Genomic DNA, 11,148 nt, shown 5'->3' on the forward strand with positions numbered 1-11,148 from the left:
CCCCCAGAGGAGCTACAGGCGGATCGGTAAAGCAAGAGCAGCATACCTACTACTGAAAAACATCTGGAGCTCAAAACAATTGTCAACCAACACCAAGGTTAGAATTTTCAATACAAATGTCAAGACAGTTCTACTGTATGGAGCGGAAACGTGGAAAACTACGAATGCCATTATCCAGAAGATACAAGTGTTTATTAACAGCTGTCTACGCAAGATACTTCGGATCAGATGGCCAGACACTATCAGCAACAAGTTACTGTGGGAGACAACAAACCAGATTGGAGTGGAGGAAGAAATCAGGAAGAAGCGCTGGAAGTGGATTGGGCATACCTTGAGGAAATCACCCAATTGTGTCACAAGACAAGCCCTCACATGGAATCCTGAAGGTCAAAGGAGAAGAGGAAGACAAAAGAATACATTGCGCCGAGAAATAGAGACAGGCATGAGAAGAATGAACGAAAATTGGATAGAACTAGGAAGGAAGGCCCAGGATAGATTAGTGTGGGTTGGAGAATGCTGGTCGGCGGCCTATGCTCCATTGAAAGTAACAGGCGTAAGTAAATAAGTAAGTAAGTGTCATATGATATAAAACTAATAGGTTCAGTTGAGTAGTTTAGTTGCTGACATTAAACATAATGGTATATGATATCATAAAATAATGAAAATGATTAAAAATTGGTTACGCAATAATTTGTCTTAACAATGATAGTTGAAAAATTGATTTTGAATATTCATTTATTGCAATGCTATGAATGCCAAGATTTTGTTGAAAGAATTATGTAGACACAGTTTTGTGTTTCTTAAGAGATTTAAACTTGCGTCACATACTGTCGTGATCTGGGATGATTGCATTTAGTTACATCCTAACTTTTAGTACGATTCAATAAACAGTTTATTCAGTTGGGGTAAACAGTCTTATACCAACATATGTCGACTGATAACATTTTCGTATTGGTTACCTTCGAACGTTTAACTACAAATACAAGTCGCTTTTGCGTTAAATTATAGATGCACTGAAAACCTTATCAATATATTGCCGTTAGCACAAAATCACATTGACCGATGTTCAGATATCAAATTATATCATCTGATTTTAATTAGATTTTTATCAATGAAAGAAGCTGTGTATATGTTTCTCTGATAAGTCTAATATATAAGTATTCGTAATTAAATCTTATTACTGAGGAAGCATAATCACAATTAATTATATTACATGGGCTCAAACCTACTATACAAATTGTACACTCACAGAGAAACAACTTTTTAGTCACTCCTCAAACTTGTGAGATATGTCACTTATTGATGTGTTAGTTAAGAACAGAGTTGATAGTAAATCTAATATTCAAAAGTTCTCGTAAAATATTATTTGGTATCGGAGGAATAGAAACAATCTGAGCATTAAAATTAAGTCATTTGTAAACCATTATACTTGTGAATACGGGCAAGTTAATAAAACTTAACTATTTACTCTCACTGAAGTGTTCATACGTATTCTGCCCAGCAAATATTCAGTTTTAAGTCACATACTTTATTCTCCGAACGTTAGGATATATCAGTCCCATACCCCTCCAACTATACGCACAATATGTGCGAATAGACTTGTCTTTTCTGTATTTCCATTGTTAAAACCATACTTGGAAGACCACACGTATCAGGTTCGATTGAGTACCCATAATGATACATTCAAGTAGACTGACAGTTTGAGTAGGACTGTTATACTCAGTGAACCATTTTCTCCTTTTGAGTTCATTATAAAATGTAATTAACTGGAGGATAGTATTTGGACATAACTTTCCTAACCTCAAATAATCGGAATTGTTTCCACAGAGGATTCCCCGACACTTAATTTGTTAGAAACCATCTAAATAGTGAATTGGCAAGCAGAACTTGTAGGACAAGATATTTGTTTGATATTTTTGTTAAGATAAGAGGCCGACAGTCATCAATGTCAGAGAAATTTAGTACAGTCGTCTTCGAGTTTAATAGACAGACTTTCTCAGTTAATTGGAACTCAATGTATATTCACCGTTAACTGACTTCTGGTTTTTGGTCTACGAAAGGATCCAACCTAATACCTGGCACGTAATCTTCCTGTGGTAGTGATCAAAATCAACCAAGACTCGACGCCGACTACATTGCTTTGATGATTCTGGATGCACGAGATTCCCATCCTACAAGTACATTTCGTGCTTCTCTGGACAGCATTAGAACAACGTCTTGAGTGCATTGATCATTTTCCTCTACGTGACCAGAGCACAGCAGCATCTCTCCCGTATCCAGCCTTTGCTGTCCAGCTTTGGCCCAATGCATTTCGCTGATTCCGAGTACTGCAAAGTTGTATCTCCTCATTCCCACAACTATTTGACTGGTCCTCCCTGTCTCCCACATTCCTTGTACCTGTAAACGTTGTTGCTCCGGCTGTTAGGAGACGCGTCGGCCTCATGGGTTCCGACGACTGTCGGCTTTCATCTTGAGGAATTATAATTCTTCCTCCAAATTAGAGGGCAGCGTTTAAATGGTTTGAATTATTTTTTTCTGGTTGGTGTTTTTTTAGCGAGTTGCTTTTCTATGAGATTCCCAACCCTCGTCCTCTACCCGGACGTGGAACCGACAATGTCTCTAGAAGAGCTACATGCGGAGTTAATCAACATTTGTGGCCAGATAACTACGTTAAAGACACGTGATGAACAGGATAAAAAGTGCACACACACACGCTCATATAAAAACAGTCAAGGTTGAAAAGTGAATAATTAACACGGCCAGAACGTATCTCAAGAAGTAAAGATAAATTGGTCTGTCCAGGGACTAGAATAAGGTATGTGGGCTTGACACAGTAACCGACACTACATGGCCCCCTTGCAGAAAATAGCTCATTTATTTCTAAAAATGTCTGTCTTCGAAAATAATACTGAAAGAATATGTGGTTAAAAGTTAACAACAAGTAAAGAAAAAATCTGTCACGAGAGGGGTGAGTGCATTATACGAAACTGTCATTCTTATGCAAAAATTTACACGTATATCGTTAAAATGTAGGAAAATGGAAATGTTAGCGTATTATTATGAGCAAATTATTAAGCGTACAAAAATTAATATGCGTTTATTTTGTGACTGTCTGGACGATAAGATAACATATTTGTATGGGCGATTTGAAATATCCTGAAAACAGAGTAGTAAATCGATTTTTTTGGGTATGACGGCGAAATAAATTGTGAAAATAAGTAGGATTGAATATGACAGAATTCGGTCTGTGGTCTCGATTGAATATGAGGATAAAGGACAATGAAATATAAAGACGTTCTGATGAGCCGCAGTAGAGTAAATACCGTCGATCAGATATGAGTGGATTTGAATTTACACACATTGAGTTCCTGTTTGTAGAATAAGACCAAGCCGTGAAATGACAACTGCATCGATAGATGATTTTAATTGTTGTGCCGCAGTTGATAATAATCATAAAACGCAAAGTCAGTGTACGTTGTCGTTTGCGTTATAACAGATGCATCGAGTCATCGTTAGATATGTATTAGTTGAATGACCAGAGGAACAGAATAGTGAGTGCGGAGAAGAGATAAGCGGAGTCATATTCCTTCTTGGCCGTGAAGCCTAGTGTGGTTTGTGTAGTTAGAGCGATATGCGTTCGATCTCGTTTGTTACGAAACCGTACTAAGGCATGATAGAAATACGAATACATATGATTATCGATGATGTCAAGTGGAACTGACTCGGATGTGACGAAGAAGACTGTATGCTTGAGAGGCTAGCTCTAAACTCTATGTTCTGGTTGACAGTGCGATGGGAACAAAATATCATCTGTACTTTAGAAAAACAAATACATAAAACTAAAGGCATTAGTTCTCATTTTTCATCGTTCAATATATCTTTGAGCAATGTTTGTAATCATAGGTGCTAAGATGTTTCTGTAACTACTGACGTCGGATTTTTTCCAGTGTTTCCTTAGTTTATTTGCATAGAAACACAAAACAAATCTATGGCGCAACTGAAACATCGTTGTGGTAGACCAGCATGTTATTTCCCGGTCGATGAGGGGATGCATTGTGATAACTGCAATAAATTGTATCACAATGTGTGCACCGGGCTCACACCGGCTGCACATAAACAGTGCTGCAAGCCATTACCACGTTTATTGTGTAAAGAATGTTGTTCTGCTAAGTCTCTGCTGCTTCTAGAAGTGGTCGAGCTACTAAACATAGCTAGGAAATTGCCCTCTGATAATCAGGTAGCAGCAGATGATCAGAACTCTGCTTTCGAGGAAATTGGGAGCGTTATTATGAGCCCAGCTCTAGACTTAAATGAGATCATAAAGGTTGACATCATCGGGGGAACAGATAAGCACGTATATCTAGACATTGCTACAAGGAGAAAGAAGAAGCGTGCTGAGAAGAAGAAACTACCTATAAACAGTACTGAGACACATGAATCTGCAGGTTCAGTTCCGGTTTCACATATTAATGTAATAGAAACTATACGCCAGCCAAGTCTGAGCAGTGTAGAAGAAGTGATCAAGAGACAAAATAAGGTAAATAAGTGGCTCACAGTTACACTTAGGTAAAAGAAAGTAAGAAAACAGAATGTAACCTCTGCGTTTGATGCTGAATTGAAATTGGAGTGCAAGGAAGAGACGATTTCAGTAGTTAAAATTCCACAGCGTGTGAAGACAGACCTTACTGAGGGGTCAGTCATTTTTCATAGGTTAGGAGAATCTTCCGATAAGTGACCAATGGTTTGATTTGAGCACCACCTCAGTCTTATTAACCCGACCATTGCTGCTACCTTGATGTGGTGGTCGGGCTTGCCTATCGTGATGAACCAATCGAGCTATACTGGCTGGAACAATCGTTCCTCAAGGTCCTACCATGCCAGACAAGTCGGTTGAAGAGTAGTCAGACTAAAAGCAGCAATCCCAAGGTCCGAAGGCGAAGCCGTACTGCTGACTGTACAGAGGTGTTACGTCAGGAAGGTGTTTCTTTTAGACAACCTGCATAACAGCGATACTGCCTTCTCACAAGGGGGGGTGGGGTTAGAAAAGGTCGACCCTGAAAATGCCCACCTCGCTTTATCCCACGGATTTCCGTCTCCGGCGGTAAGGTCCTTTGAAGAAAGGAGCTAACACGTCAAAAATCCCTCCCTTCCACTGCGTTCATTATTTTCTAAAGAAACAAGAGTAGTCTGTACTTATTATGAAAGCATTGAATTCGACCATATCAACAAGACGTGTTTTCAGTACAACTTAAATGAATATCATTAATGTCGACTGCCAACCAATGTATAGTATAAGCAATGAAAAAACCGTACAATGAAGATTACTATCCGTTGTATTCTCCGTCGGCTTTTTATATTTCCCAGTCGTCTAGAAAAAGAAATAGAACGAAAGTGTAAAAACATGTAGAAATAAACTCGTACGTGCACTAGGACACAAAACGTGGGAAAAAAGTCGCACAATTGTTATCTTTGGGATATTTTAAGAAAGAAATATACACATATATGAGCATATTATTGGTTATTTTTGCTTCTTTATACAACAGTACAAGCAAACGGGACGAAAGAAATAGTTATCTGGTGTCCTAAGCGCAGTAGTAGGCTAAGTGTTCCGTAAACCTAACGCTCCTTCTAGAGTGAGTTGCTTAGGTTGGCTTTCGGGTATCAGTGAAGTTTCGTCGCAGTTGTTGATTACCGAGGAAGGGATGGAAATTTTGAAGCTTGTGTGGTTGTACGAGAAGAAAATTGACATCATCAGGGTGTCTTTCATAAAACATGAACTTAAGACCACCAGTCGTTAGCTCCAATCGTATCGATGACATGGTACTTAGGATCACGCTCAAGAAATTTGAAGGCTCCTTTGTATGCCATTTCGAAAGGTGGTTGAAATGAGTCGCGACGTATGAAAACACGTGTACTATTTCGTTAGGCAGGTTGAACAAAAACATCAGTTGATCGAGGTCCAATGAAAACAGGTCCAACTGAGAGCATTGCATTTGTTAGCCTGCTCGTGTAGGAGATTAAATCCATATTCATTGAAAAAGATGGAGGATCTACGAATTCTTCTGGAAGTCGAAGTGTAGTTCTTTAAACAAACTGAGCAGCAGTGTATCCAATGTCAGCTTTCACGGCATTGCGAATACCAGGTAAGACGAGTGAAAGAGCGTCAGTCCACTGTGAAACGTTCACTGTAGAACGTGATAACCTCGATTCAGTGTCTCACAAGTGTCTCGAGAACTGTAACAAGGGTTTTCATGTGTGGATTACACATTGTAATAAGTCTCCAGTGATTACCCCGTCGGATGCGTCTATGTCGCCACTAATGAGTGCTTTGACGTCCTGGTGTGTGCGCATAGTTGCTGTTGCGATGAGTTCCTTTTATCGTGGAGAATACTTTTAGTCGTCGTGATTGTTGATTTTCGCGTTTCTACGAACTTGGTCGTTGGTCGTTCAAGGGTCTCATGAAAGACGCGCTATTCAGTACAAACCATCGGCAGAAACTTACTAGGCTGTTGGACACACGTAATTGCTTGGTTGTGGTCGGTAAAACTGTATTTCTGCAGTCGTTCGAAACAAGGTCCAGATGTTAGAATTAAGATTCTCCGTCCGGATTTACGATCATCAACATACGCGTGTACGAAATTGAAACATCATAAGACGTCACCGATGAATCTCTGGAGAGTCTGTGCAGCATTTTTTAAACCGAAATGTATGTGAAGAAAATTGGTAGAGTCCAAGGAAGTAAATGAATTCTGTTCGATAGATATCGTCTTCAGCCACAAGAAGTTTTCATACACTTTAACCAGATCGATTTTCGAAGAAAACGGTTGTACTCTTCAAGGTAGCTACCAAACCCTGAATGTGAGGCAGTAGGTAAGGATCAGAAATGGTTTTCTCGTCCATTCGCTGATAGTCTCCATATGGATGCCAGTCGTTGCTGTCCTCTTCAGAGATCGTGTATAGAGTAATGCCCATGGACTGTTTAGTGGCTGAATGATTCTTAAATCTGTCACGTGGTTGGATCCGTTTTTAGCTCACCTCAGCTTGTCAGGAGCCAGTTGTCACGCTTTCGAGAATACAAGTGGTTCTGTAGTCGTGATGGGATGCTTAACATTTTCGGTTGCATACGGTAGGTTTGGTCGTGCTTGGTATAGTTTGGGGTACTTATCGAGTATTTGTTTTGTAGTATGGACCGACCGTATGTCTTACTGTGGCTGGGGACAACCTTCAACCGGAAAAAGAAGTTGCACAAACAGATAATTTAGAATTTCCATCTACTAACCTCCGTTTGTTCGTATCGGTGAGCAAATTATTATGTTCTAACAGGTCTATACCAATGATTGGCATGGAAAAATCCGCAACAACGAAGATCCAGTGGATGGGTTTGCGCAAACCTACGTTAAAGTACATATATCGCTGACCGTATGTAGTTATCGGTTTCTCATTTGCCAACTGTAAGTTGAAAACTGCATCGGGCAGTTAGTTGTTAGAACTTGCAGGAAAAACGCTAACTTCTGCAACAGTGTCGACGAAACAGCGAACTTCCGTCATCGCATCAGCGAAGTACTGCAGATTGCGAAAGAGTCTTAATCTTAAATGACTCGGAAGTCTGTCCCATCATGATGAATACTAAGTACACCGAAGAACTAGGAAAACGATATCCAAAAGTATGAAAAAGACATCACAGTAAAAAACGACAATTAGGAAATAATGTTTAGTGTTCCAACAAGGAAGAGACTCACACTTCCCGAATTCGGGCACTAGATCACGTTGGTCCCATCATAAAAGATGCCACAAGTATCCAGAGTCCTGACAACGCATTAACCAGTAACACCTTTAAAATTGTAATATGCCAACCCAGTCAAATCAGAAGACAGGAGTGAAGGAGTTTGAAGACATATTTGGAAGGCTATCAGTATGTCAAAGAAACGTTTGGTCTAAGCTGGCTAATAGTTGAAGGGAATGTGTAGCATGGCGTACCCACTCGTGATCTGGTGTGAATGAGTGGCCGAGCACCTTCAACTACGATCTCTAGTAAAGCTAATGAGGTCAGCTTGAATGTCAAAAACCCACGGGACTATATTTGAGTGACACGTGTTCGGTGTAGCGCAGTACACAAAGTATAAGAAAGGATACATGTTGTACATTTTAAGGGATTAATTAAAGACATTACCCAGGATTACCGTATTAAACTTTCATTTGACAAACGAAGTAGTGCCTGCACAACACGTGTCTGATGACACAAGTGTATAAATACTGATCCGACTGAGCTGTCGATGTTTCAGTTACAGTCTATTTTTTGAAATGTCTGATCGCGAGTCTAGACTTAGAGCTATCGAGTCAGCCATCAGGGTTGTGCCGAATTTTCCACAGAAAGGCATTCTTTTCCGGTATTTGGTTCTTTCCATATAATATGTATTTATACCTATGAAGTGACTTCTTTGGAGTTCTCATGAATCCTGTCTTAACTCAATACCTATTGGATGAATTATATTATGTGGCTACATCCGAGGCAGCTCGTAAATGTAAAGTAAGTTGTGTTACATCCTGTTTATAGTACGTTAGAAAATAGACGTTGTTGTGGGCCTCGAGTCGCGCGGCTTTCTTCTTGGACCAGCTCTTGCCCTTCGTCTGAACTGCGCCTTCGTCCCTATTCGGAAAGCAGGAAAACTTCCAGGTCCTTGTTTCTCTCATCGATATACATTGGAATATGGAACTGTAAGTTTATGGTAATGATTTGTGACATAAAAAATTGTTATTTTTGCAATTAATGCCACACAATTGACGAAGTAATATTTCGCCCGTGACAAGTGTAATAGAAGATTTGGTGATTTCTTTTACTGGCTAAACTGACTAATCAGTCAGTTGCAACAGTAGTTGCGTGGCTCATTGTTTAATTTCCTAACAATATAAAGTCTGTATACTCATAAGTAAAAGAACGATGTCATACGCTTAAATATTGTCAATATCTGAAGTGTTTAAGAATCAGTAGAGCTGTAGTAATAAATTTCGAGCTCTTCAGTGTACAAACTTTCAAATTCAGTATAAATCAACCTGGAATATCTATAAATATCACTTGCTTATTTTGTTGTCTTTATCATGATCCAAATGTTTTGTAAAAGCAATTGTATACAGTCCTATCACGACTTGCCATGAATTTTCAATTGCAGGTTACACAATAGGAGGCAACTTCCCAATGTGACTGATCGATCATGGTTGTGGAGAATTAGTAGTGTAGCATCGGGTGTGACTACTGCTGATATAAGATAGTCCCTCTATCTACAGTAAAATAAAGAGTGCAACCACTCATATGGTAGGTTGGAAAGTATAGCTTCCATTTAGAGTCACTCACAATGTCAACTCTGTTCTAAGTGTAGGTTTATTACTGAATCCAATACCCTTTGTCTTTCGCAGTAGTCTTGATAGTAGGAATGGCAGAGTCAGATGTCTATATGAATAGCAATTTAATTGATATTTATGCTTATTTCACTCAACATAACTCTGCAACACGGCCTTCATTATTTTACTGTTTATTTGTAACCATAGGATACTGTAGATATGCCAAAGGATGTTATCAATGCTGGCGATAATATATTATTATTGGACGATGTTTTAGCTACTGGTGGAAGTCTTGAAGCTTGTGTTAATCTGGTAAACCTATCTGGAGCTAAGGTTTTATTCAGCTTGGTGTATATGGAACTAAATAATCTGTCTGGACGTAAAAGGCTAGAAGATCTTAACGTTCCTGTTTATTCACTTTTCAACATTTGAACATGATGCCTTGTGTAGAAATGCCTTATCCTTTCATAATTCGTGCCCTTTTTATTACTTGACACCAGTTATTTTTTCCTGCATATCTGAAATACTGAAATACTTTTTATCTAATAAAGCATAACATGTTGTTGGTTGTGGAGTGTATCTCTTAAGTAATTGGGTTCACTTCTGTATGTAGATGCTGATCTTAGCTGACTAACTTTCCCATCATTTTGATTTCAACTGTTTGGAGACTTTGCTTGTATTATCAATGAACGTTATTTTAAAAAAAGAATGGAGTCGTTACAGCGAAGAAAGTTTTCTTTTCGACGATATCATTCCCTGAAGTTTCACTATTGACTTGATGGGTGATTTTTTACACGTACTAGTCTGTATTAATATAGGGGTTTTTTACAATATTATGGAAGATGGTCAAACTTACTCAAATGGAAGTCAGTCACAATGAAGTAATGTCACATAATATAGCCGTTGTCAAAAAACCTTCAAATATTTTTCGTAATAATATATAAACCGAAGGGTATTAGTTCAATGTAATTAAAGTTCACAAGTATTGTATAAAGAAGGTTGAGTCATCTAATAAAGTTATCAACAATCATCAAGTGCTCGTGGTATGTAAGTAGTTTTGAAAGCAATAAGATGCAATGATCTATGGAATGAGAGATACAGATAAGTGTCTACTTAGTAAAGGAGGAGAAGCAGATGATAATAATTAAGCTCACTTCCAACTATACGGATGGTTATCAGTTAACTGTATAGGTTCATTCAGTGAAATAAGCCACTGTCCAAAATTATCAGTTGAGTGAAAGTTCATTGTATATGATTAAGGTGAATGATTTAGAAGTGATAGTATCTGACCGTCATTATACAGCCAGTCGTGTTAGTTAGTTCTACAAGCATCCATTGTGAGGGTTGGTGGGTGTTAACAGAGGCCGTCGTTTCATCAGATTAACTGTAACAGTTTGTGTGGTCGTGAAGATGGGTCCAAATGTTTGGTGTTCTAGCGTGGTTATGTCGTATCTGCAAAGTGAATACTAGTTTTTTAGTGCTATTTGGGAATGTGATACCATTGCCAGAGCGGAATTGCAGAGAAGGAAATTAAGATAATCACTGTGTTATGACGGAGGATTTAGCGATAAATGAACAAGGCTTCTGGTTATTAGAACAGAACACTGATCGACGAGTGATGTGCAGTGACACGATGTAGCAGGGTGATTTCTTCTCATGAGACCAGATTGCTGACGTATGTCGAATGAACAGATATGAGAAGACGAATTAGCTATACAGCAGAGTAGGTTTCTAACTGAATAGTTTAACACACTTTGCACAGAAGTAATATGACTATACTTCATGAACGTTCGGACAATACCAATTTTGTAG

General features: G+C 38.8%; 1 protein-coding gene across 1 annotated transcript; it reads left to right on the top strand.

Annotated features, from left to right (window-relative positions):
- The first annotated feature begins 8,264 nt into the window (after positions 1-8,264).
- Smp_054360 (putative adenine phosphoribosyltransferase) lies at positions 8,265-10,061 on the top strand. Its single transcript, XM_018789725.1, has 4 exons — positions 8,265-8,387; positions 8,431-8,527; positions 8,563-8,715; positions 9,544-10,061. Exons 1-4 carry the CDS (start codon positions 8,302-8,304, stop codon positions 9,766-9,768), a joined length of 561 nt encoding a protein of 186 aa, XP_018655139.1. The 5' UTR covers positions 8,265-8,301; the 3' UTR covers positions 9,769-10,061.
- The last annotated feature ends 1,087 nt before the right edge of the window (positions 10,062-11,148 follow it).

The sequence above is a fragment of the Schistosoma mansoni genome, chromosome W, assembly GCF_000237925.1.
Source record: "Schistosoma mansoni strain Puerto Rico chromosome W, complete genome".
In the NCBI taxonomy this organism is placed as follows: domain Eukaryota; kingdom Metazoa; phylum Platyhelminthes; class Trematoda; order Strigeidida; family Schistosomatidae; genus Schistosoma; species Schistosoma mansoni.